Genomic DNA, 27,669 nt, shown 5'->3' with positions numbered 1-27,669 from the left:
GGATCTAAAGGAAGAACTCGCTGGTCAATCAGAGAGAATGACTCAATTGAAAAGATGTGGTGGTGATGATGATGATGATGATGATGATGATGATGATGATGGAGACAGCTTTGGGTGCATATCAAGCAGGATGAGTAAATAGTGCCCAGGAGGAGGAACTGTAAGAGGAACAGAAGGCAGCACCTTTCAGAGTCACTTCCACACATCGACGTGAACGTGGGTTTGAGCATCTGCTTGTATCTGCGAAATGCACATGTGACATCGGGGAGAGGGAGAGGAAATCAAAGACGAGACAACCGCGTATTGATTTTTTGTTTAAGTGTGTGCGTGCGTGCCGCGTCTGTCCGTCCAAACCCGTGCACAAAGCCTAAACTAGGCTCTTTTCTTCCCAAAGCCAAAACAGCTTTCTCCCACTCTGCACAAATTAGCAGCAGCCCACGCTCCACTCACACATAACTGTCAGAGCACAGACACTGCAGGGAGCGAGGAGGAGGAGGGAGGGGAAGGTGAGAGAAGTGACGAGGAAGAAGAAGGGGGAGGAGGAGGGGGGAGAAATTGGGAGAAGAGGACGGGAAAATAGAGGCTCACAGAAGTGACAGATAATGTGGACCAGAAGTGGTTCTGTAGCTCACAGAAGGGCTTTGTTATGGCTCCTTTTGGTAGGGGGGGGGGGGGGTGCACCGTTGGTAATCATCAAGAAACATGACAGTTGTCTTTTTTAGTATTTTTTATTTTTTTTTGCCTTAATGCTTCGCGCACATGTCCACCACTCTGTCTGCACAACGCTGATATTATGGCTTAGCAGAATGTGAGGCGGCGAGCAAGTAGAGGAAGAAGGACAAAGAGCTGCTCGCACAGGAAGTGGCAGACCTGTTGGCCGGCTTCTGTTTTCTGACTGAACAGCGTATCTCTCTGCAATGAATGGCTGGGAGGGGGGGCGGACACAGGGACACGGGGACACGGGACGTGAGACAGATAGACATAGAGAGAGAGACATGGGAGCAGAAAAGCAATTTGAGGAGAAGAGAGCCTGGATGAGTAGAGGGATGAGGGAAGGCACATTATGCAAATAGCAGCAGACTCATTACCATTTCAAAACTCTGGGAAGGAAGTCGCAAAAAGTGGAGAGCAACATATCTTTGGACGACGCCAAATTCATTCTCACTCCCTGCATCTCCATTTCTCTGACTCTCTTTTTTCTCACTCTTAACACTCCTCTCTCATTTCTCTGCATGGGATTTCTATTTCTATGCTTGCTCGGGCTTTTTCGAGACCCGGGCCGCCCGCCGGAGGGAAGGGAGGCACCGGAGAACCGGGACCCAGGACTGCATGGACCCTGCTGCAGTAAAATGAGACTTTCTGAAGGGACTCGGAAACACTACCGCTTATGTCCACAAGGAGTGCCGAAATACCCACAAAATGTCTTTGTAGTAGCTTTAAGTTAAAGAGCAGTCGCACCAATGTTGACCGAGAGTCCCAGCAGAATAATGGAACCTGCACCTTAACCCTACGTCTCCGCTGTCCATCTGCATGTTTGGTATTTTAAGCACTTATAGTTTTTTTTGTGACTTTCCAAACACCAAAAGAAGCAGCGTATGTGGTGGTGCATTTATATCATGACTCTGAGATCTTCATCTTGTGATGAAGAAAGCGTTTTAATAGTAAACACCTTGATGACTCTCTCTGATTTGAATCACTTCTATTTCCTGTTTCTAGATCTCCCTCTGTGTTGATGTGCTGAATGAAATACATTCATTTTGTAGAGAACAGATGGAATATGCAAAGAGAAGGTAGCGGAACCCGTTGAAAGGGGACAGGCTTAGTAATGAGGGGCCAGAGATGAGTTCCAGAGGACCCCCGTCTGTAGGTCACCATGACCGCGCAGAGATACTTGTCCGCCGGCCAGACCCCCGCTGTGTGTGTGTGTGTGTGTGTGTGTGTGTGTGTGTGTGTGTGTGTGTGTGTGTGTGTGTGTGTGTGTGCGTGTGAGTGTGAGAGAGAGAGAGAGAGAGAGAGAGAGACAGTGACTGAATGCCTGACCTTAATCCTGACACTGTAAGTCTGTCTGCTTGCTCTGTTACTGTAAAGGAACATTCCCCTACACAAAGATTTGGGAGTTTTTGGCAGCTTGTCATCTGCTTCTCTTCATTTTCTCTTTTTTTCGTACCCAATCTCAACACTGCTAATTTTGATTTTGCTGCAGCTCAAAATCTCATGGGGAAGAGAGACCCCCCCCCCTCAGGAAAAGTAGTATCTGTGATGAGTCAAAAAATTAAGTTATTTTGAATCATAGTTCAATCCAAATGTTCCCCAATCTCCTAATAATTATGACCTAATAATCAGTTATTCTGCTTTAAAGTTGTCATATTCCAACATAATAAGCATTAATAATCATGACAGAATCGGTTGTAGTCGGAACTAAAGATCCAAGTCAATAACCTTGTGTACCTTGTGTACCTTGTACACCTCAACAACATCAACAACAACAGACACGATCGGCACCTGCTCGACTTGCCACCTCTCCTAATGGAAGACAACCTGTTTTATACACACATGCTCACCAGGGAGCCCACACGGCCCTCAGGCACTGGTGCCAGTTCCCCCAGATGGGCCCCCAAAGCCCCCCCCCCCCCCCCCCCCCCCCACACACACACACACACACACGCGCACACACACACACACACACACACACACACACACACACACACACACACACACACACACACACACACTCCCTGACCTGGCATGGACTGCCCTGCCTGGTGCCAGTTTGGTGTAGGCAGGAGTCGGTGGGCAGCTGCTTCTTTTCTGCGCCGCCACTATCAGGCTGGTGCGCTAACAACCATGTCAAGCCATCGCCCAAATGGCTTTTGATGAACTGAAATATAATCTTCATCTCATCTCCTCGCCATCTCTCACCCTTTTTTAAAATTTATTTATTTATATATTTTTTGTAGTCCTCTTTTTGTTTCACCCAACAGTTCTGGAATAATTTACCTCCGTTTCTGAATAAAAATGGAAACTGAAAATCAACAACGCACTGAATTTGTGGTTTTAAGGCGGAACGCTGTGAAGCTTTCAGAGAGCAGAGGTGAGATCAGGTTAGATGCTGAGAGAAAGATTGGGGTTGGTTGGAGCACCTAATTATATCTACAGACATAGCCTGAGGTTGTGGCCTTCATGTCAACCCGGTTAAAGGCAGACACACACACACACACACACACACACACACACACACACACACACACACACCCACACACTCACACCCACATGCACACTCTTCACATCTGAGTTTAAGAAAGTACGGCAGAGCGCTCAGAGCCAGACTTGTTTTTGTCTTCCAGCAGAACAGGCAATGCCTTAACCTACTTTGTCTGCATCAGTGCCATTATCCTGACAGCTATAGCAGGTTGGACTGTGTGTGTGTGTGTGTGTGTGTGTGTGTGTGTGTGTGTGTGTGTGTGTGTGTGTGTGTGTGTGTGTGTGTGTGTGTGTGTGTGTGTGTGTGTGTGTGTGTGTGTCAGAGGGAAAAGATTTTACCATGTTGCCATGTCATGAATCTTGCATATGGCCTGGTGTTCTCGCTCTGTTGACTGGCTGCCTCGTCTTAGACCTGGATGTCTGCAGAGAGAGCTTGTGTCAGTTGAAGGATCGTCTTTTTTTTTTGTTCACAAACGGTGCAGATGGAGAGACAAAGAATGGAGACGGATAAGGAATGAATGCGCTTTACAAACAATGTTGTCATTAGTCTGAATTTGTCTTTGTTTATCCATCTATCAAGCTTCAGCCATTGTTGTCACTCCAAGTAATCAATATGGGTTTAATGTTAGCAATTGTCTTCTGCAGAAACTAGTGGAAAGCAACCCAAAAATGCTAAGGATGATTTAAATAACACCAAATAGTCCCAGATTATGAGTATGTATGTATGTATGTATGTATGTATATATATATATATATATATATATATATATATATATATATATATATATATATTATAATACTATGAGCCTGGTCACACATTTATTCTCTCCTCCTCAGGAAATGGGTGGGGCTCAAAGCTTGTTAACGTACTGACCGCTAACCAGATCATAACATAACACGGGTCAAAGGTCACCACCGACCAGGCGCTTTGCAATGAGTGCACATTTGCAAAAGTTGAAACGGGAAAGCTTCGTACGACGAACTTCACTTTTCAAGTGGATCAACTGACTGTAACCGATCTTTATTTCAGTCGAAGTTTCAGTCCGAAATGTCCAAACAGTCCTGAAATGAACCAGTTGCTGGAACCAACAAGCGTATTTCTTTAAAGCTAGGTATCTGTAAGTTGTACATTTAGTAAATTCACAGTGTTGTGTCTGTTTCTGTGCAGATGTAAAGATAGGACTGATGGATCTTATGTTGATTTGACTCCGGCCACGCTTTTGCCCTTTCATTTCCTCTTAAACGCGCTTGTTAATGCAGAGGTCTGTTTTGTAAAGGCTTTTAAAAGCCTGAGGACCAAATGAATCCAAAGGAGTCCTCTGGAAGCTATCTATTATGGATGACCACTCCGGGGTCCAGACCTTTCGCGTTGCGCTCACAGGACGGTTTGCTAGCTTCTGGCCAACAACACCACCGTGACCAGAGGTTGGCCCTTCCCTGTCCGGGAAGGCTAGTTCATTACAGCCGAGCCCGCAGCCTAATGGCTGCAACATGGCTGTCAGCGCTAAGGCTGCATTTAAACCACAAACTCATTTAAGACAAGAAATAGACCTTCGGTTCGTTGTCTGCAGTCGATCGGACTCGTTTTCTAAGTGGGTGAACTTTCAAGAAGACTTTGAGAAGAGAATTGTTCATTTGCATAAATGGAAAAATAAGTTCAAGAATAGAATCGTAATGAAACGCAGAAAACATTGCCGAGTAAAATGAAGTGGAGCGTAATCTGTCATGACTTACCCTGAACTCATCTTTCTCCGTTTGTATCTGTGACTGACTGCTTCACTACCTGCATGCTACAGTCTGCTCTGGACGTGAGGAGTTTGTGGGTCTAGCTTTAGTGCACCGGGGCGTTCCCGTGACCCATGTGATTTAAAGTGCACGGCATCTCTCATAAGTTGAGCTTAGCGCGGCCGACAGCTAATGGCTCTCCGTCTGCTGCAAACTCAGACTGAGAAGGCATTACCATTGAGACGGAAGGAGAGGGTGTAAAATATGAATGAACGGAGCTCCCCGCTGCAGCCACGTCTCTGTTCTTACCTCGTCTGGCTCTTTTGAGCAGCTGTTTTGATGCTTTGATGTGCTGAGGTCTTTCCTCAGAGCGGCGCCGAGCTGTTTTCTTGTTACTCTGCTCATTGGTTAGATGTGCATGAGGGAGTGAGAAGGTAAACCGAAGAGGGAGGTCCTGAAGAAGGTCTCATCTGCCCAGACAAAATGAAGGCAACGGACTTTAACGGTCCAGGTCCTTCTATAATCATGGAATTACAACATATCTAGATTGTTTGACTGTATATGATCATATCTGACAACTGTACTTCCAAACAAAGAGTCTGCAGCCCAGTGGGACGTCGGTTACGTATTGTAACTCCAGGTTCTATGAGTATAGGCGGACTACACCACGGGCATGCATCATGAAGATTTTTTAACACCTGTGTTTTCAATATATATATATATATGTATATATATATATATATATGTATATATATATATATATATATATGTATATATATATATATATATATGTATATATATATATATATATATGTATATATATATATATATATGTGTATATATATATATATATATATATATATATATATATATATATAAAACCTATTGTATTGTTGTTCCTCATCTAAGTTAATATAGAGGATATTAAGAGTGCTGCTTTATTGCCTATTTATTTTCAGTCTGCTCCGCCTGCACTTCTTCTTATTTGATGATGTCACTGTTGACATATTGAAGAGGATTTGAAAGCATTTATTAGCTGCGCAGGAAGCAGCCGATGACAGCTGAAAACAGCGACCGATAGCGCGGCTGAAAGCCCGGGAAGCTCTGCTGGTGCTGATCCGTTAGGCCTTTTAAAATCTTTCTTCACAACCTCAAGTCCGTTGCCATGCGTTTGGCTAACCAAGAGACGTGGCAGAATCTGCGAGGGAGAGAGTGCAACATTTTGGCACCCGATACTGTAATAGTTCCTTTACACTTCAGCTGTGTTTTCTAGCAGCATTACATGAAGACATTCAATGAATCGGTGGGGCTCTCACTGCGTCAACAGAGCGTGTTCTGATGGTCTGTAGAAATCCACCACGTTCCTAAAATAGGTATTGGAAAAGTATTATTTTAGCAAGAGTAATGAGTATTTTTTTAAATGGATTTCAGATTTAGTGTCTGTATTTTGAGAATCCCAGAGAGAGAGAGAGAGAGAGAGAGAGCGAGAGAGAGAGAGAGAGAGAGAGAGAGAGAGAGAGAGAGAGAGAATTATAAATAACCTGAATCAATAATAAACGACACAGTATCTCACATATTTGGAGTCGGGTCTGGGGTTCTCAGGGGAGATGGATGAAAAAAGCACTCCCCCCGTCACTGGAGAGGAGGGGGGAGACGAGAGCATAAGAGGATACAAAAATAAGAGCTTCTATATTGTTCTCTCTCCTGAGCGTGCACCAGCTCGTGGTTGTGCTTTGCGTGTGTGTGCGTGCACGCACATGTGTGTACATTACGAGGCGGACGCTGTCCATTACTTATTCATCAGGCCTGTCTGCCTGGCTGCCACAACTGTGTATTTCAGCATGCCTTGCAATCATCGTGCCACATGCATTATTTAAGGCGCACGCCCGGCTCTGATGCAGATAGCTACACAATCTATTTATCACGGGTACGCTCGCTTATCGCCTCGTCTGGTTCCCTTCACAGGCCGTGGCAAAATAACAACTGCACAAGCCCACGTCTTCCACGTAGACGTGCACCGCCTGATCTGTGTGTGTCACACACTGCTCCGCACGCAGGGCTTCATGCACTCGCCTCCATTAAATACATGCTGTTTTCATACACGGTGCACACGCCCTGCTCATTAAGGCCCTTACACGTGGTTCTCTTTAAATACTTGGCGTCTGTAAAGTCGTGTGCTGGTTGACGTGGACGCGGACAGATGACAAAATGCATCCATCACAGTTGCGCCGACGCGGATATGCTTCAGGCTTTGATTTGACTCGTCGGCTGTAGGAAAGCAGAGCAGCTCCTGATTGGCTGCTCTGGTCCGAAGAATATATCACAGACTCGACTACCATCAAACTAAGCAAAACACAAGTTTGGGTTGCGTTAATACAGTATGCATACGTGGACATCTTGTAAATAAAGACATTCATTACAGAGGACACTATCTTTGATTATACTTCAGGTGCTTGACAGTCTTTTTTTTTTAGGGTCTTTTTTGTCTCTTTTGCTATCACCAGGCTCCCGTGCCTCTATCCACTGGCAGCTCACCGCCACTGATCTCTGTCCACGCTGCTCTCCAACTAACCCAATGTCCATGCATTGATTTCTACCACTAAGTTCATGCGGCGCTCTTCTGCTCAGTTTCAGTCTGGTCACTGCCCTCCCCGATCGGTGACTCTACCAGTTCTAAAAATGAAGTGTGTGTGTGTGTGTGTGTGTGTGTGTGTGTGTGTGTGTGTGTGTGTGTGTGTGTGTGTGTGTGTGTGTGTGTGTGCGTGCGTGCCTGCGTGCGTGCGCGCGTGCGCCGCTGTGGTTTGGGCTGGGTAGCGTTTGCTGTCATCAGTATCATGGCTGCGTGAAGCTTAGCTAAGCCGTTTGACGTCAGCGGCCACACAACAAGCTGATAACGTTATCTCAGCCAGGTGTGTGTGTGTGTGTGTGTGTGTGTGTGTGTGTGTGTGTGTGTGTTTTGTCTCATCAAACAAAACTCAACTGAACTTCCAAAATAGCTCCTGCAAACAGACACACGCACCTGCATGCGCACACAAATTAGATGAGATGTGTGCAAAGATCAATGTGTTGACATGAACTTAGACGTTGTGAACATTGGGTTTTGTTATTTTTGTAAAGGGAAGCCTATCTGTTTCCTCCACATGGCTTTTAACATGGGGACGACTGAGTCGGCGGCTAGCAGCTAAAGTAGCAACACGGGTGGCTCACAGATCGCAGGTTATGTGATTGGGTTGCGTTTCTCCAAAAGTTGATTATTTTTGTCGCAGGCTGTTGTGTTTTTTTCACAGCATCACCTGTGGCTCCCACTGGCAGATGTCCGACCCACATTTAAATGAAGAGAACTGGCGTTTGATTTGGTGTGAACGCCGCCGCTCATTCTGAAGAGCCCGTATCTTTATTTGGTTGTGTTCGGTGTTGAGCACACCATTTACCATTTACAAAAAGCTCCATAAAGTTTTATAGTGGAGAATCAAGGAGCTATTGATTGCTAGGATCATTTTCAATTTAATGACTTAATTACTTAACGTCATTTTGTTTAGAGCCTCTAGCTTAGTGGAGAGGAGCAGATAAAACACTCCTGCGTTTGAGAGGAACCTCAGCCAACACAATTAAGTTCAATTCACAACTGGTATTCCGTCACTTTTCCAGTCTTTAAAGCGTTTCCATTCACTCCTATTGGCTGCCCACTGATATGACATCACGACACACGTCAGGCGTCGCTCCCCAGAGGAGCATTTGTCGCCAGTGGCCTCTGATGCCACTCGGTAGGCGAGTCCTTCAACATCCCTAATGGCTCCTCATTATCATTTGTCTGCAACACATTTCCAACGCGGCTCTGATTCATTTATCTCATTTCCTGTCCAAAAATCACATTTTGTTTTTTATATTTTCTAAATATTGAGCTCCCTAGATATTTACTTTATGATCACGTCATTCTCAGCTTCCTCCCCTCGAGCACGAGCCGGGTCCTCAGTGCTCGCAAAGTGTTCCGGTTTCAAGCAGCAGCAGCTCATCAAGTCAACCTGTCTGTTCTGTTGTGTGTAGGAGGGCTTTACGTAGAGATGATCCAGAAATGTGTGTGAGTGTGAGCAACAAGTGAGACACCGAGAAATGTGAGCAACAACAGCATCGAGCTTCTGTTCAGTTTCATAAAAGCACAGAGTTTGTCTAGTCAAATGAGAATGTGATCACTATCTGACGCCCTCTCAGAGAGAGAGAGAGAGAGAGAGAGAGAGAGAGAGAGAGAGAGAGAGAGAGAGAGAGAGAGAGAGACTCATAAAATGCTCAACATGCCTGAGACTGCCCTCTGATGTCACTGGGAGAGCTAGAGGGGGAGAGAGAGAGAGTGTGGGAGGGGACCAGAGGAGCCGAGGGAGGGAGGGAGGGAGGGAGGGAGGGAGAGAGAGAGAGAGAGAGAGAGAGAGAGAGAGAGAGAGAGAGGCAGCCGGAGGGAAGAGCAAAGAACATCAGCGAGAGCAAACGAAGAGAAGCGATAGAGTGGGAGACGGAGGGTGTGAACAGACAGGGGAAGGGAGAGAGGTCCGTTCTCGCTACCAAAATTCCAGGTTGGTCTGCTGTGTTCTCGAGCTATTCAGTGGACTTTACTGCTCCGCTCAGAGGAGCCCTTTTGGCTACAAACGCACACTTTCTCTCTCTCTCAAAATACTGTACACACACACACACACACACACACACACACACACTCTCGCACAAACCCACAACAACCGGACAGCACGGCACAACCGATGGGTAAGAGAGCTCTTGTTTGTTATGCACTGTTTGTTTCGTATAGTGTGTGGATGTTTGAGGTTCTCATTCACTTTAATCAGGTTTGTAATATCATTGTGTGTTTATTTTTTGGTGAAAAAGAGTTTATTTAGTGCTCATGTGGATGCCGATTAAACGTACATTTACAATTGTTGTATTGTGTTTAACTGGTGTGTGTGTGTGCTGAGGCGTGCATGTGTTTATATAAACAAATTTTGTGTGTGTGTGTGTGTGTGTGTGTGTGTGTGCGCGCGCTCACTTGAGGAGGAGAGCGTATGTCTGTGCGTTGGTTCGCTGCGTGGGCGTGCTGCTCTGAGTAGTGGCGGTGTTTATTGAATGGTAGTGATGTATGGAGAGTCCTGCTCAGCACCACTCAGCGCTGCCTTTAAGTGAATGGAGCAGATGGCGGTGGCTGTTCCTCCCCAAAGCCCATTGTGCACACGCATGTGTTTGTTTATGCCTCTGTGTGTGTGTGTGTGTGTGTGTGTGTGTGTGTGTGTGTGTGTGTGTGTGTGTGTGTGTGTGTGCGTGTGTGTGCGGAATATGCATGAAAGTTTGTGGTTTGTGGTTCACTACAAAAATCAGTTTTGTGGAACATATTTCATTGGTCTATTGCTCAGCTCTTAGAGGGATGCAAAATGACTTGAAATGAGATGAACCAGCTGTATCTTCTCATCAAAAATGGATTATATTTCTGTGCTGGATTACATTTTCTGTTTCTCGCATCATTTGATAACAAGAGTCTTGTGTGCAGTTTTGGTTCTTGGCCAGTGTGCATGCAGTGCGACCATGTGGCCCCAGCCTCTGTCCTGTATGTCTGCTACCATCACGGTGACAATTGGTGCTGGAGCTAGTGTACCGGCTACTTGATCAATGCCAGTTAAGGTGTTGTTCATCCCCCTCTCTCTTCAAAACCACTTGATTAGTTGCTTTCCATCGCTCCCGCCCAGCAGAGTCGCTCTTTGAGCGCCGTCCTCAGAGAAAGAGGGATGAAGAAAACAAAGAGGTGACAAACAAACACAACACGCTGTACAGCGCTCCAGGGACACACACATACGTCAACATGCGCGCTCACCCGTCCCGGACTCCACATGAAGCGCTGCGCACCCAGACCGTGCGTTTACATCGGTCTCCCACCACCATTGGTCCTCCCTCTATCTCCCGCCCCGCCCCCTCCTCCCCCTGTCCAGCCAACCGCCGGCCACAATCCCACCGGTCGCCATGGCGTTTGCCTCCCTGTGTGCGCGGGGGGGGGGGGGTTCACACGGCCGGGGCCACACCATATCAGCGATTACTATTCATTCTTAATCTGCGAGCATTATGCTGCTGTACAGTGTGTGTATTTTTGTTTTAAATCACACACACTGTCTTGACTACTTTTGAATTTGACATGAGCGCTTGCACTCAGGTCCTCATGAACTGAGACTAAACATGCATGAGGTTTTGTCTGAGCGCATAGATGCCCGGTGGGGCGAGGAGCTCCCTTGGGAATCCTGCTCTATAAATAGCTCCCTCTGTGTGATCCGTGATCTTAGCCTGATCACGGAGGGAGGGGGGTGAGAGGAGGGAGGGGCGGAGTCAGAGATGGACGGGCACAGAGAGTGACGGATGAACGGTTCAGGGGACGGAGGAGAGGAGGCGCAGGCTGACATTTCACCAGCCGTGTGTTTTGGGGCCGTTTTATCTTTTTTGTGGTGAGTTCAGTCAGATTTCACATCACTGCGCCTGCAGCGGGGAAACCTCACAACTCCGTGGGATTTCACAGAGTAAACACAATGTCCCGTCTGGAAATCAACAGCGTTTATCTCACTTCCGCCCTCATCTTTAATGGTCCCTCGTAGCTTCTACAGTCCTTTCCTGCTGCACATTTAGAGCCTAATGCATACTCTGAAAAATGTGATTCCTATACTGACATTTTAAGTTTTCAAGTGAAAGTGAAGACGTTTACCTCCACACATATTGTATTCATTTACTTCACTTAAGATGTCAGCCTGTGTTGTGATCCGTGCCTGCGCAATCAGGCCTCCTCCTCCCGTTGGCTTAGCACCATTGCCTCATGCCACAGTCACAGAGTGCCGTCCGTGTAAGCCGAGCTAATTACTTCACAGGTGCCCGCGTCCTGCCGGGTGCCGCTTGTCGCCCCGTTTGTCCGCTTATTGTAAACATTTCCTCCTTGAGGACTGGTATTCCCGGAGCTTTTGTGGTTTCTGTCGCACCGTGATCCCGTGGAGCCACGTCCTCTTGACCGGGAGCTGTCAGTCAGACGGGACACGGGTGTGTTTCCTAATGTGCAATCAAACAGCTTTTATATTATTATATGTGTAACATATTAGTTCAGTGGAAAACACAGTTAAGTTTAAAGACGGGACTTGATCGGATCATAGCAGCAGGTTTTGATGAATGTTGAAGAGTTGTAAACACTCCGCATCTCGTAGCATGCACCAGTTTTGCAGTCTGAAACAAGTCTTTGATCCAATGGTTTCATAGTTCTGCCCCATAATGTCATATAAATGTAACCGGAAAGATGAAACTATAGACGTAAAAACATTCACTCAAGCCTTTGAAATGACTTGGACACAAGTGTGGTTCAGGTATGAACCGCAGTGTTGACACATGAATACACAAAGGTTATCAAAAGGTGTGTGTGTGTGTGTGTGTGTGTGTGTGTGTGTGTGTGTGTGTGTGTGTGTGTGTGTGTGTGTGTGTGTGTGTGTGTGTGTAGCTGATCGGAGGAGTGATTCCACCTCTTCCGCTCCATCTCTGCCCCTCTGTGGCTCTTGATCACTGGTCTATATGTGGTCAGCCATGTTAGCAGAATAAAAACGTCAGTACATCATTCTGCACATGGAAACACAATATTGCACAAGACAAAGTATTTTTTGTAAACGCAGTTCCACTTCTCTCTACTTAGTCTGTTTGTTGTGTCCGTTTCATGAATTCAGCTCCAGTCAGAAGTGGGTGTAGTGGAGCAGCAGGTTCATTCAAAGCAGGTGACACGTTTTGGGAACCTTTCTTGGCACGAGAGCCCAGCGCACCTCGTATCACAGACGGCGCTCAGTTTTCCCTCCGACCCGCTTGTCTCATGAATCTTGATCCTACACATCACCCTCTTTGTGTTTGATATCTTTAATATTAGCTCTAGTAGTAAAACCATCATAGATCACTTCATGCGTATTTGTCATCCATTCTCCCCAAAAAGAACCACTTCGATTCTGTTGTCGCATGTGAAGGCGTAGAAGCGAAACGTGCGCATTTTGTATCTTGCCGTTTTGGGGGGAGGGGGGGTGAAAACAAACAGTCTTTTGTGAATTGCCTGTGGCACGGGGGTCAAGAGCAAGTGTGCGAGGCGAAGTCCAGGGGCCGCCCGAAGCAGATCTGTCAGTCCGACACGGCCCCCGGCGTAAGTCTGCATGGGAAAATATACAGTAGAAAAGGTGTTAATTGAGACGATGCTCCATGCATGTGTGATGCTGGAATAGCTGGCGCCGGGGTCGCCTCTGAATGGGTCCAAATAATGCAGAGTGGCACCCCGTTTAAAGTGCACTGACCCAACACAGGGTTTTGTTTGTTTGGCCTGGATGCTTACCGCTTATTAAGTGTATGGCCAAACAGCTGACAGGCATGTGTGTGTACATGTATGCGTGGACGGGGAATGGGAGAGTCGGTGGGGCTGAGCGACCACCGTGGTCCGAGGTGGGGAGAGGCTTTTGTTTGGACAACACGGATGATCGGCACAGACCGCTCTGTGAAACAGTGTTATCTTCTAATGAGCCGCTCCATCTATACGCCTGTTAGTGTTTGCAGGTCAGAAGTTCGGGGATCATTTTAACACACACAGCTTCCTCATCAGTACATGCCGGATATCTACCCTTGATTATTCTGTTTTTTAAAGAAATGGATAAAACTGCATGATAACTGTTGATAAAAGGAGCTTTTATGAACATCATGAACATTGTATGGTCAGATCATCAACACATGAGCTGGATTCTACAAATCAAACCCTCATTCTCTCATCTCTTTTTAAACCAAGAGTCCAAACAAAAAGTAGTTCCTTCTGATGTCCAGCCTTCCAACAAGTCCTCACAAGTATAGCGACACAATTACACACACACACACACACACACACACACACACACACACACGTGCACAAGTGTAGCACCAGCATGTCTGGCCCGGGCCACACCCTTCCCTCTCTCCCCTGCTGTCCCGTTGGGCGGTGTTGAATTTCCTCCCGCACGCAAAAACCTGCCCGGTACCAAAGATGTCATTGGCTATCTCAGCAAGTAACTGCCACTCCATCGCCACCTCATTGGTCACTGGGGATGCCAAGACGTCCGTGATAGGCCAGATACACTCTCCACTGGTTTTTTTGGGGAGGGGGGAGGGGGGGGGGGGGTATTGATGACTGGCAGAGGGCTCGGCGTGGTGCAAGGTGGTTCTCCATGCGAAGCAGACATCGACCCGGTTCACCGAAGGTTTTGATCTTCAGCTCAGATATCGAGCACAAATTGAGAATTTATTTTGGTTCCTCATGTTTTTGAAGATTTTAAAAACATTTATTTATAAAATAAATATAAACTAAGAGAGACTGGTTTAAGCTTACGTTAGCTGGTTTATCTCTCTGAAGCAGACGCATAGAAACCTCATCTCTAATTGCAATGCCAGCTTTAGCCTGAAACTCATCTTCCAGTTACACTTTCCACATCGGAAAAGATTTAGTTTGCGTTTTTCCTTGTTTCCCTGATGTCATGTTGTCGGGTTTACCACTGTTTGTGTGTAAGCTGCCGTGTTGTTGTTGTTTGGAGAAATAATCTGACGCTAATGCTCTCGTTTTCGTCGATGCAAAATCCCCGCATTTTGCTTTTCTCGCGCTTGCTCCCGGTATCCATGTTTCCAAAGCAGAATAGATGTTTCAGATTGAATGTCACAGAAGGGCTGCGACACAAACAGTTTATACGTCTGTATCAGGCAGCGGTGATATTGTAGACATGACTGTTGTCGGCCTCGTACCGGTGACCTTTGTGTTTGTTGTCTCTACCGACTGTGACGGATGCAGAGCGCAGCCTTGTCTGTGTCCTCTCACACATCGCTGTCTCTGTAGAAGATGCACAAACACACTGTCAGCAGTGCACTTACAGTAAGCAAAATGTAGCGTCACCGCTTACACCGCGCGCAGACACACACACACACACACACACACACACACACACACACACACACACACACGGTAAGTCTGCATGCATGTCAGCAAATCCCTGTGGCAAAAGTCATGTTGCAGGGGGATTGTTTTTGCTCTCTGCTGCCATGTTTCATCATTCGACCCGCGTGTGCTACTTTGTCGTGTGTGTGTGTGTGTGTGTGTGTGTGTGTGTGTGTGTGTGTGTGTGTGTGTGTGTGTGTGTGTGTGTGTCGGGAGTATTTGATGGAGGCTTCTTATACACTTTGCTCCCACCACAGCTCAGGCTGTCACTGTGGTTTGAATCACAGATGCAGTTGGTGTGTGTGTGTGTGTGTGTGTGTGTGTTCTGTAATGCTCTTACCCAATGTGTACAAGTCAACTTAAGTCCCCAGTTTGCCAACAACCAATACAAAGTGTAATTCCGGGTGCCACAGTGGAGGCTGCGGTGGCCAGACAGCTGATGTAACAAGTGTTCATGAGTCTTATTGGAGCAGAGAGGACATGACGATTTGGACCTTGAATTAACAGATATTCTGAGAAAATAAATTACATGAATTTTCTTTAATAACTCTCTCAAAATAACGTGTGTGTGTGTGTGTGTGTGTGTGTGTGTGTGTGTGTGTGTGTGTGTGTGTGTGTGTGTGTGTGTGTGTGTGTTATTTTTGTGGTTTATTTTCATACTGTGATTTGCAACCATGTTTTGAGTCTAGAAAACCTGCATTGTAAGTTCTAAACATCTTCTAAACAAACCCCATCTTCATGTGATCCTCCTCTTCCCTCCTCCTCCTCCATCTTTTCTCCCTCCTCCTCCTCCAACAGTGGACGTGAGCTCGGCAGCGCTGCCCATGCAGGTGCCCTCCACCACCACAGCCATCCTTCCAATGGACCTGCGTGTAGTGGACCACCCCCACCACCATCACCACCGCCACCACCACCAGCAGCCCCCCTTCGGCCTGGGTCCCCAGCACCACCCTACGCCGGCGGCCTCTGCCGCGTCCTCCGAGCCGGGCCGCGGGCCAGTCATTAGTAAGTGGGCGTTATCTCTGGTTGTCATGTCTGGTGATTAAAAGTTGTATCCTGGATATTCAATACAGTTTGAACGCCATACAAGGAATCTCACTCAATGCACATACACAGAAAGAAATAAAAGGCAAAAACGGGGGGAAACCAGGCCAAACGAAGGTGAACATGAACGTCTAACGTCTTGGAAAATGTCCCACAGATCAGCCGGAGCAGCAGCTGCAGCAGGAGCTGGTGACCCTCAAACACAAGCAGCAGCTCCAGCGGCAGCTCCTGATCGCCGAGTTCCAGAGGCAGCACGAGCAGCTGTCGCGACAACACGAAGTCCAACTGCAGGAGCATGTCAAGGTGAGTGGACGAGGAGGGAGTCCCGCCTCGGACACAGCCACCCGTAGGACTGCGCTCAGCAGAAACGCACCATCTGAAGGACGGGGGAGGGAAGCGTGTGTACACTGGAGCGATGCGAGTGCAATCTGATCTGGTGGCAGTATTTTTGCTGTTTAGTCATCCCCATGGGAAACCTTGGCCCCAGTAAAGCTTGTAGTGTGTGTGAATTTGGACGTGATTCACTTTGCTAAAAAAGTCAGCCAAATGAGGACGATCAATCGGGTAATAACTGATGTGTGTTCTCCAGTCTGCTCAGTCTCCTGGTTAACGTTTAGTGTATTGGACTCTGCGTGGTGACGTCATGTCCTTGTTATTGTCTTGTTAGATTTCAGATCATTGATTGTGTACAGTTAGGCCGTGGCTACACCTTGTCAAAAGCAATGTCTTCTGAGTTTGCTCATCCTGTGTAGTGTCCTTTACCCATTCTTCTCTGTCTCCTTGTACTTTTCTTCCTCCTTTAGTCTTGTGTCTCTCTCCACCAGCACCAACAGGACTTACTGGCGCTCAAGCACCAACAGGAGCTGTTGGAGCACCAGAGGAAGATGGAGCAGCAGCGTCTTGAGCAGGAGATGGAGAAGCAGCAGCGGGAGCACAAACTGCTGCAGCTCAAAAACAAGGAGAGGGGGCAGGAGAGTAAGTAGCAACTTCAATGCCTTATGCCTTCGTTACACAAGGTATCCAAACATTGTGACCTGAAGGAGATCAGTCCTGAGTGACCTGAAGGAGATCAGTCATGAGTGACCTGAAGGAGATCAGTCCTGAGTGACCTGAAGGAGATCAGTTCTGAGTGACCTGAAGGAGATCAGTTCTGAGTGACCTGAAGGAGATCAGTCATGAGTGACCTGAAGGAGATCAGTCATGACTGACCTGAAGGAGATCAGTCATGAGTGACCTGAAGGAGATCAGTTCTGAGTGACCTGAAGGAGATCAGTCATGAGTGACCTGAAGGAGATCAGTCATGAGTGACCTGAAGGAGATCAGTTCTGAGTGACCTGAAGGAGATCAGTCATGACTGACCTGAAGGAGATCAGTCATGACTGACCTGAAGGAGATCAGTTCTGAGTGACCTGAAGGAGATCAGTTCTGAGTGACCTGAAGGAGATCAGTTCTGAGTGACCTGAAGGAGATCCGTCATGACTGACCTGAAGGAGATCCGTCATGACTGACCTGAAGGAGATCAGTCCTGAGTGACCTGAAGGAGATCAGTCCTGAGTGACCTGAAGGAGATCAGTTCTGAGTGACCTGAAGGAGATCAGTCATGAGTGACCTGAAGGAGATCAGCCCAGAGTGACCTGAAGGAGATCAGTCATGAGTGACCTGAAGGAGATCAGTTCTGAGTGACCTGAAGGAGATCAGTCATGACTGACCTGAAGGAGATCAGTCATGACTGACCTGAAGGAGATCAGTCATGACTGACCTGAAGGAGATCAGTCATGAGTGACCTGAAGGAGATCAGTCATGAGTGTTAGTGGATTGGCATCCCCGGGGTTCAATAGTGTCACGAACAAGCTTTTAATAAAGCTGTCATGTTTGATCACATTCCCTTAACTTCTCCTGAATGCGGCCGACCGTGCCGAAGCACCGTGTCATATTATCGCAGCAGGCGTCGGAGAGACTCGGCCCGTCTGTCACAGCACCTGTCCTCATGGCCTTGCAGTCAGAACAGCCTGAAGAATAAGAGGGACCAGACGAGGCGAGAGGAGGAAGACATTGAAGTGGCACACAGGCCTTTACATTTGTTCTCTTTCCCTACAGTCATATATATATGACTATATAAGTTACACCAATAAATGAGCTGTACCCTGACGTCATCCATTCATTTAGTTTCTTATTAAAGGATCATTTGGTTTATTTATCCTTCATGTAACGTTGTACTCACCGAACCGCCCAATGAGATCATGGAACACGATGACGTTTCTACAACAAAGTCAGAAACACGAGCTGTCCTCTGATCAGACCGGTTGTCAACAAGCCAACAGCCAGATTATCTGAACCTCTTTATTCAGCCGTTAAATCAAATGCGTGCCAGGGATGTTGGTAATAATCCCTCATCGCATAGGAACACTGTGTGTGCAGCCATTACAAAGAGGCGGAGGTCATAGATGGATTAGGCAGATCTGAGGTCGGTGATGGATGTTGACGATGGACAGAGGGGTAATCATTTTACAGTTCCCTTCTTGTTTTCCTAATAACTTCTGCTGTGCTGCTGAGGATTTCTATGAAACTGCGTCATTTAAAAAAAAAAAGTCAATATTGCCAAAATTCCCAGATCTCAGCAATTGCTTTTGTGTGTACAAACACTAGAGGCCAAAACCAAAGTCATTGTTTGTTGTTCATCATTGGAGCACTGATGGTCCCTTCACTGGTCCTGCTGCAAAGGGACAAATGAAAATGTCCGAGCATTAATACTCAAATGAGCTGTGACACGCATGCATTTATTTTTTCCTGGCAGGAGGAAATGTGTGTGGCTGTTCTTTGAGCTAATTGCTTTTCTTGTTCCTGTAATTATTTTATACTGCATACACAGAAGGCGAGATGAAAGACTCAAGTCGCCACGTTCAGCACTTTGAGTCGCCTTTTATTTGAGGGGTGCAATTTATATGAACCTGCCTCACTACATGTGTTACTCAGTGTTCCTGTCCACTTAAAACAGGACTTGAAGGGATCTAAAATGTGTTAACGGTGCTTTTTAATTTGAAAATGGCTACCAATGAGTAGAAAATGACTCTCTGAAACCCTTAATCCGATACTTCTAGTTTCAAAGTTCCCATTACTTGATGACTGATTAACTGATGAAAGTGAATCAGTCATGTGTTTTATTATGATCATTGTTAGCGTGACTAAAACGCTGTGATTTGTTTTTTTATGGACAGGCTACGATGCATGAAGGTATTTCAACAAACGTTTCAGCACAAATCCATTCCAACATGAACGGTGGACGCACATGTAGAAGCATGATTTGTGTCAGTGAAGTCCATTTGCTCAACCATTGTCTGCTGGGCGAGAGCCTCCAGTTAGACGTCTGTGGAAAGAGCATCGGGTTCGTAAACAGAGGAAGCTTTGTTAAGTACTGCAATAAATCGCATAGAAGGCAGTCTCATAAAAGCCAATTTCCTTCAGTGGCAATGCGGACATATTGGGATGTCAGCACTTCAGCTGCAGCGTGATTTAGTGAGCATATATTAGCTGTTGTCACGTTCACATACTGTATTTACCACTTCCTCTCTCGAGCTCGACACGTACCTGTTATCACTCCCACTCTCTTTACGGGGTTTTCTTGTATTCTCAGAACACCTATTCTCTCTCTCCCCCCCCCCCCCCCCCCCCCCCCCCCCCACACACACACACACACACACACACACACCTTTATTGCTCTCCTCACTTTGTTCCTCGTCTCTCTCTCCCTCACTCTCTCATCCACCGCTCCCTCCCTGGACACTTTGTCTGCGGCGGTGAAACGACGGTGGTAATTGAGGAGAGACCGGGAGCTGAATGAAACTTGCATGAGTTACAGAGCACTACTGTCGCCTCTGTGGAGTTCCTCGTGAAACTCTGATGCGAGAGCGCGCTCTCCGCATGCAGGTTACGAACTCATTATCGGATGGATGTTGTTATAATCTTCACGTTGCGTGTCACAGATTGAACAGGCGGCGGTGCAGCAGAGGCATGCGCACGTCTCCAGAAACGCAGCGCTGAAGGAGGTGGCGATGAATTAAAAAGTGTACATTCCTTTTGGTTCCCGAGTCTCACGCGTCTCTCTGCATCTCTCCGTCTCCGCCAGGTGCAGTCGCCAGTACAGAGGTGAAGATGCGACTTCAGGAGTTTGTCCTGAACAAGAAGAAAGCGCTGGCTCAGCGGAGCCTCAACCACTGTCTGCCCGGCGACCCGCGCTTTTGGTATGGGTGAGTGTCGCAGCCCGCCGCTACAGAAGCACTCATGGGGTTGGGAAGTGACCGGTTGTGAATGGAGGATTTATGCCATATTAGGTCCAAATCAAGTCTATTTCAGGTGAGAATTCCGATTTACGCCCGGAATTACAAATGTGCATCCTCTCCGTAGCGAGCATCTTTGTCAAATTTAAAATGTATTTTTTACATTTCTTTTAGAAAGCCTGAACAACAAATCATGAGCTCGGCTTTGTAAATGTAGTTCATATCTTCATATATATTAAAGGAAATGATTCTCTTTAATACTAGCCTTTTAATGATCTTTAAATGCTACTTAGTTTTTTTGCTTCCACACAGATGAAAACTGTGATTATCAGCCTGTATTGTTTTCTTGTAGTTTTATAAGCCTTTTAGTTGTTGCTCTTTCTTATCTCTGCAAAAACCAAATATCCACACCTGATATCAAACATAAGAGACATAGAAGGCCGTCATCATCGTGGCAGACCTTCCGGTGTTGTGGTATCCCTGCATGTGTAAGACGTTGCCAGCATCAACATTAGCGTCTCTCAGAGTCCTCGCCCGTTGCCTTGAATCTGCAGAGGAAACGCTGGAAGAACGCGCCTTTTTTGTCTGCCGATGTTTGTAGTGGGTGATTGACAGCCGGCTCTCTTTGAGGTGTGTTTGAAGTGGGCTGAGAGAAAAGACAATGGCACCTCTCATGCGCTTTAAATATTTGAAGAGGCTTTAAGCAGTCAGACTTTTCTGCCGAGGCAGACAATGATAAAACGATCCAAAGAGTGTGTGAGGAAAGCGGTTTGCCTTCACTGTCACCACCATCACCATTTCTCCCATTTCTTTACTCCCCCACCTGTTTGCTTCCTCCTCACTTCTTCCCTCTTTGAGCCTCGTCTCTCCTCTCGCTCTGCATTTCTAACCCTTCTCCATCCCGTCTCTGTGCATTCTTCAGACACCTCTGAGAAGGAAACTAGGCCTCGGCCTCTTTGCTGTCTCGTGGTGACGGAGACGAGCAGAGGATGCTTACGGTCTCCGTCCCCTCTCTCTACTCTTTGTCTCTTTCTCCGCTCCACCCACATTGTTGTCTTCTCTGCTGCGTCTTTTAAAGTGTTGACCTTGCGGAGGTCTATGGATAATCAAGTAAGGCACAGTGGGATCACCGAGATTGGCAAAAAAATACATGAATACTGATGTATTAAATATATATATTTCTTTTCTTTTTTGTAGAAAAACCCAGCACAGCTCTTTGGACCAGAGCTCTCCTCCCCAAACGGCACTGTCAGCATACACCCACCCGATGCTGGGCACATACGACTCAAAAGACGACTTCCCTCTCCGCAAAACAGGTACAGAGTGGTGCCCTGGATGTGCTGAGGCATTGCTACCTCCTGACATCCATATTCCTCCACCTCTTAAAACCACTGCATGTCTCGAGGGGAGCCCTAATCTCCCTTTTTCCTTTTGCATTAGCAATGGAAATGGCTTATTGGGTTTCAAAGTCAGGCACATGAACCAGGAGTCAACCGCTGGAGGTTTAAAAGGAGCCCCTGAAATAGTCTGCAGAAGTTATTTAATGAGGTCCTTTCAACCATTCGTATGTAGATGAGGGCAGGTGGATGGAGATTGGAACTCTAAACTAGAACATTAGAACAGAAGAGTTAGGTGGAAGATGTTTTTTACCACTACTTGTCTTTGTGATAAATAAGTAGCTGGAAGCAGCAGTCTCTTAGCTTAGCTTAGTTTAGCATGAAGACTGGAAGCAGGAAAACACATCTAGCCTCCCAGCACCTCTAAAGCTCATTGATGCATCAAATCTCAAAGGGAAAAAATGACAATTTTCCGAGGGGTTGTGTGCCGGACTGTTTCTTTGCCGGCTGTCAGGCAAAAGGCGGACTTCAGGAAGCCACCGGTTGCAGTCGAGACATCGTCTGAAATGATCTTTAAACCTTTTTTTTGTTGTTTTTGTTCAAGGATTTGAGTCCTTGAGAAAATGACGTCCTTTCTTCTATTCAGCCTTGGGCTTCATCATCAGGTGTAGACGTTTTGGTAAAGCCAGTCGGCTATTCTGCTGTTTTAGATTCATTCAGGGACACTGCTCCACAGACGTCATAGATCCTACCGTTTAACAAAGCAACCATTCACTACTCTGAGAGTTGTCATAAGAAGCGCTGAAAGAACCAGCAGTTCCTGCCTTTTGGATGCGTCAGAGTCCGTCCCTCTGTCCAAGTCAAGTACGGCGAGCCGTGATTGTTCACTTAGCGCCGGCAGCTGCCGCGGCGGTATCGCTGCCTGCTGTCGCAGCTGGACCCGGGTTCTGTGCGCTCTGCACTCCTGCCCGCCCGCTGTGAGTTGGAGGCAGAGGAGGATTTGTCCTGGCGCACAACCTCGAAGACGGCAAGTTTCAACTTTCAGGGAGTCAGATGTTTCTCTGTGTGCCAGTGGTGCCGAGAAATATGAACAACTTACAGCTTCACCGTTCATAGTTCAAGTACAACAGGCGCTGTAGCACAAACGTATCACAGTGCATTTATCAAGACACTTTCAGGAGAGGATTTGAGGGCATTGTTCTTTGTTGAGAAGCAGAGAGGGAAACACACAGGCTTCTGCACAGCTGTTGAGGAACTGTTGTGTCAACAGTGAGCCGACACGCTGGAGATCAGGTTCGATGGGCAGACAGAGATGAACTGTGTTCAGGAAGGAAGTGGGTGACGGTGGTCACCACAGTTGTGCGCCGCGCTGACGACTGGCGCTGTCGCACATGACGTTGTCGCTTGTGGTGATGACCCGTTTTCTCTAACGTCTGCGTGTAAATCCTAAATGTACGTTGGGAAGGCGAGGCCAGGCGTACAGTCCCAACAGGGGTTCATTGTCTGTGGTACTGGAGAACACAGAGGCCACTTTGAATGCTGTGGCAGGAAGTCTGCAAGGCCTTCATGACAGACACAGACTTGTCATGCTGACCCCCTTTGTCAACCTCTCTTTCACACACTGTCTCTCACACACACACACACACACACACACACACACACACACACATAGTCCATACCACACTGCACTGAACATTTAAACCCTGCAGCATATCCACAAACAGATTGCACTTTCATACGAGATGACTTCCTTGTTGTTCTCCTCCGACCACCAATCCTCGCCTTCCACGTTAACCCCCGCTCATCGTAGGACTTGATGGTATTCAGAGCACATTTATCTCCTCCACGTGACTCTCAACATGGTGACGGCTGAGCCGGCGGCTTCCAGCTAACGGTGCAAACAACGGCAACTTTATCTTTGCATTGTAAATAGTTGTTTGCTGCGATAGTAATGCTCTGATTTTTTATTTAGTACCTTAAACTAAACCAAACTCATTGTTTAAACGTCTGGTATTTCACACATCTAATCTCAAACCCATTGACTTTGAACTTCACACTTCGGTGAAACAACAACCAATGAGAAGGAGCCATTAGTCTGGCACTATGCTTATATTTACTTCATACGTCAGTATGTTATCAATATATATATATATATATATATATATATATATATATATATATATATATATATATATGTATATATGAGAAAAGACAGCTTAATGTTTGATCAATGGTTTGGGTTGTAAAGAGATTTACAAACAGACCCGTCCATCTTTTGACCTACGGTCTGTCGGTCCTCAAACCTATCATCTAACGTATCATCAATAGATATTTCTGGGAAGCTCCACTGATGAGTTTCAGCAAACTGCTCTATTGATTTCTATAAATCTTCCTCCACTCTCTGCCCTTCCTTGAACGAGCAGCACGGCTTCCCCAGCAGCCGGGACTCCCGCCGGTCAAAACAGACGAGCAGCTGATCGATATGTTCGTATCAGGGAACCGGTTTCCTCCTCCACTGATACACTGAGCACCACTTATAGAGACGTTTAATCTGGTATTGATGATGATACGTCATCAGATGGGTAGAGGTATAGGGACTTCACTTTAGAGTGTTAATGGCTATCTTGAAGTGTGAGAATGCATCAGAGAGAAACATTGAAAGTTATGTTTTGTCTCGTGTAATAGGCGATAACATATAGAGGCGAAGCACGCTGAGAGAAATCAGCAATACAACAGTTTCTCTTCTGAAACGAGACGTTTGAGGCCACGTGTCCTATTGTGTTGGGCATATAATACACAGCATATGAAGTGAGTATGAAATTCTACCTTGGATTCAGAAGTCTTGTGTGTCATTACACTTCCTTGCCTCAAAAGCCAATTTGGCCACCCATGGCTAGTGTGGACATCTCTTTTAAAAGTTCACCTTTATATTGCCAGGACTGCAGCAGCTCGGGTGATTTTCTACTGTTCTTGTTGCCTGACGAGAGAGGATGTGAAGTCAGAATGTGGCTGAATAACTTGAAACCTGAAAAGCGGACGGTGAAGTATGCAATAAGGAGGCAGCGCGTACACCGATGCCAACGGTTGCTTCTGATGTGCACGTTTGCGCGGAACAAAAACTAGAAAGAGTGGCTCAACAATGAAGGAGAGAGGGAGTTATGCCGAGGGAGGGAAAGAGGGAGGGAGAGAGAGACAGAGGGAGGAGGGGATGGATGGAAGAAAGGGCTACAGTAAAGTGCCAGCATCAGCAGTAAAGCCAGTCTGGGCCCTCTGCAGCGAGTGTGTTCGCACGTGTGCACACTGGTGTGCTTTTGCCCAGTCGGCATTAACACCCTTCAAAGTCACTGCGTCCTGAGGTGAACGCCCCGTGGTGACCGGTGCCCGGCTAACACACACCCCTCCTTCACCCTCCTTCTCTCTCTCCTTCACTGTCCTAACCTCCCTCTAACCTTCCATTCGTCCTTCTATCTGTCCTCTCTCTCTCCACTCCTCCTTTTAGCCGTCCATTTCTTAATGACTCAGGACGCACAAACGCAACCTTGACCACCCTCTGCTTCGTCATCCTCCTGTTCCTTTTCTTTCTTCCTCTGGCACCAGACACATTTCTGTCACCGTCGCAGCCGCTTTCCTGTCACACCTGTGTAATATTTCTTTAAGCGTGGCTTTGTTTATTATTTAGCATAGCAAGAGATGATTGTGGAAATGTCAAAATGTCAGACTACTACAGTCCCCGGTGCAATAGACTCAAATTGAACCTGAATGCACTACTGTCAGTTCAGCTAATGCATAGCATTTCATCCCGACCCACTCCATCGCTCTTAACAAAGACTTTGGAAGAGTGCCCTCCACTTAGAAGAAGAAGAAGCTCTTTTTTAAATAATTGAGTTTCATAAGTTCAGGCACGTGTCCCCCTTAAAATTGAAAGTGCATTTGAAAAAGTGCTTAGACATTATAAATTCACAATTGGTCATCTTATCCTCCCCGACCAGGAGGTATATTGAGTGCTTGTACCTCTTTGAAGTACATTACAACTCTGCGTGGCCTCGTCCTACCTCATTCAAGGCCACAGGAAGCGAGGGGCCAAAGGGTTGTTAGTGACCCCGAATACGTCCTCCGACAATAAGCCGCTGCAGTACACAAAGAGGAATCAACTGCTTCCACTCGGCTGTACCAAGAAGCCCCGGCTCCTTCTCTCGGAGGCTAATGAACTTAGCGTGGTCTGTTTGATACAAGGTTGCGGACCGAGCAGAAGGTCGACCCGCTCGGCTTCAACTAATTGAACGGAAGGAAGCCGGTGGAGGAGGGAATAAAGCTGCCCGTGTCTGGGTTAGTCTGGCAGAGACAGACAGCAAAGCGAGATTGTCCAGAAAAGGTCAGGTCCATCCCTGACCTGACCAGATTCCCAGAATGAACTCAATGCTTGCCTCTTCTCTGTCCTGCCCTCACGCGGCACGTCGCCAACACGTCTTCCGCCGCAAAGCCAGAGCGAGAGGCAAGAGCCCCAAGAGATGGAGAGCCCGGCCGCACAAACACACGTGACGGCGGACGTGGCTGTGTTTTTGTAATTGAAAGTGTCTGGAAACGAGTTCGCCGACAGAGCGTGGAGGCAGCATCATTAAGCGTTGTGTCAAGAAATCTGCCAGTTGGCTGCCTCCTTTCTTATTGCGGCACTTCCCACTGTCACATGACACCGGCTAACCCTTGACTCCAGGAATCTGTCCCGCCAACACATACAGTGTGGTCCTATATGGACGAGCTTGTTAGCCCCACTACATGGCCCCGAACAAGCCCCTGCTTGTGCGGCCCCGGCAATCTACCGCAGCGCTGATTGCCAGAGTGACACTTCACAGGGAATCTGTAATTTTCACTCTTGCAGGGCACATTCGGGGGGTAACACTTGGATATTTTTAGAACGGGTGGCAATCAAACACTTAACCTTGCCATTGCTGAGCTCCGTCTGCCACATCTTTGGTAAATGGGACGGGATCAGCCTTATGTGTTGACAACAATTGACAACAAAGTTTCATCAAATCTAAAAGAAGGGTCTTGAAAGACTTTTGAGTTTTGTCTTCATATAGACTGAAACTCCTCCACCTTTTGACCACGTCCTCCGTCATGTCCCCGTTCCCCTCTCTGTCTCTTCAGCCTCGGAGCCCAACCTGAAGCTGCGCTCCCGGCTAAAGCAGAAGGTGACGGAGCGCCGCAGCAGCCCTCTCCTCCGGAGGAAAGATGGCCCCATCACTACCGCCAAGAAGCGTTCCCTAGACGTGTCCGGTGAGCACCCTTGTTGCTGGATTTCCTCCGTTGGTTCACAGTGAAGAATGTGATTTCCTCTGTAGTAAAATAGACTAAACATATCCCCATTCTTCTCTATATTTGTAACATCAATGACTGGATTTTGCCTAGCAACATGTTTTTTTTTTAAGTGTCATGAATAAAGTCAAACACTATCATTTTAAGTGAGGAATTGGATTTAAATATAAAAAAACTAAAATCCTTATTTTATAATATGAATACACCCCAGAAGGACTATCACAAAACAGAATATTTCATCTCAGAAACATCTAATGTTGGCGTTGTGTGTCATAGAGTCCGCATGCAACAGCGCACCGGGCTCAGGTCCCAGCTCCCCCAACAACAGCTCCAGTAACATCCCCAGTGAGAACGGGGTCACCATCTCCAGCAGCCCAGGAGAGGTGTGTGTGTGTGTGTGTGTGTGTGTGTGTGTGTGTGTGTGTGTGTGTGTGTGTGTGTGTGTGTGTGTGTGTGTGTGTATTTCTTCGCCTGTATAGAGGCGAAGAAATGCACTGTACATAACACTATGTCTACTTTGTGACTGTACTCTGTATTTACTGTAATGTTGTGTGTGTGTGTGTGTGTGTGTGTGTGTGTGTGTGTGTGTGTGTGTTCAGGCCTCCCTGCTTCACCGGTTGGCTGCTAGGGAGGGTTCAGTGAGCCAGCTGTCTCTCTACACCTCCCCTTCTCTGCCCAACATCACCCTGGGACTGCCAGCCACAGGGCCGGCCAGCGCTGTGAGTACAGTCGATGCTCAGTGTTATAAATCTTTAATGCAGCATGACTCATTACACCAAAGAATATTTAGTTCGCAAAACCGCTCTTA

General features: G+C 46.9%; 1 protein-coding gene across 4 annotated transcripts in view; it reads left to right on the top strand.

The window, feature by feature from the left end:
* The window catches only part of hdac4 (histone deacetylase 4), a 109,571-nt gene that overhangs the window by 41,640 nt on the left and 40,262 nt on the right, over positions 1 to 27,669 (top strand). The window contains exons 1-9 of one of the 4 annotated variants that reach the window (XM_068710527.1): positions 9,401 to 9,675; positions 15,692 to 15,898; positions 16,095 to 16,240; positions 16,741 to 16,912; positions 20,061 to 20,181; positions 21,409 to 21,527; positions 26,694 to 26,822; positions 27,138 to 27,244; positions 27,461 to 27,580. In XM_068710527.1, the coding sequence (XP_068566628.1) occupies positions 9,672 to 9,675; positions 15,692 to 15,898; positions 16,095 to 16,240; positions 16,741 to 16,912; positions 20,061 to 20,181; positions 21,409 to 21,527; positions 26,694 to 26,822; positions 27,138 to 27,244; positions 27,461 to 27,580 (1,125 nt within the window). In that variant the 5' untranslated portion in view covers positions 9,401 to 9,671. Of the gene's footprint in view, positions 1 to 9,400; positions 9,676 to 15,691; positions 15,899 to 16,094; positions 16,241 to 16,740; positions 16,913 to 20,060; positions 20,182 to 21,408; positions 21,528 to 26,693; positions 26,823 to 27,137; positions 27,245 to 27,460; positions 27,581 to 27,669 lie in introns of those variants that run through there. The other 3 variants (XM_068710528.1, XM_068710526.1, XM_068710524.1) reach the window with 3 other exon arrangements.

Source organism: Cebidichthys violaceus, unplaced genomic scaffold (genome assembly GCF_023349555.1).
Source record: "Cebidichthys violaceus isolate CVI_PGR_0920_01 unplaced genomic scaffold, fCebVio1.0.p SCAF_159, whole genome shotgun sequence".
Classification (NCBI taxonomy): domain Eukaryota; kingdom Metazoa; phylum Chordata; class Actinopteri; order Perciformes; family Stichaeidae; genus Cebidichthys; species Cebidichthys violaceus.
This window is presented reverse-complemented; position numbering and strand designations above follow the sequence as displayed.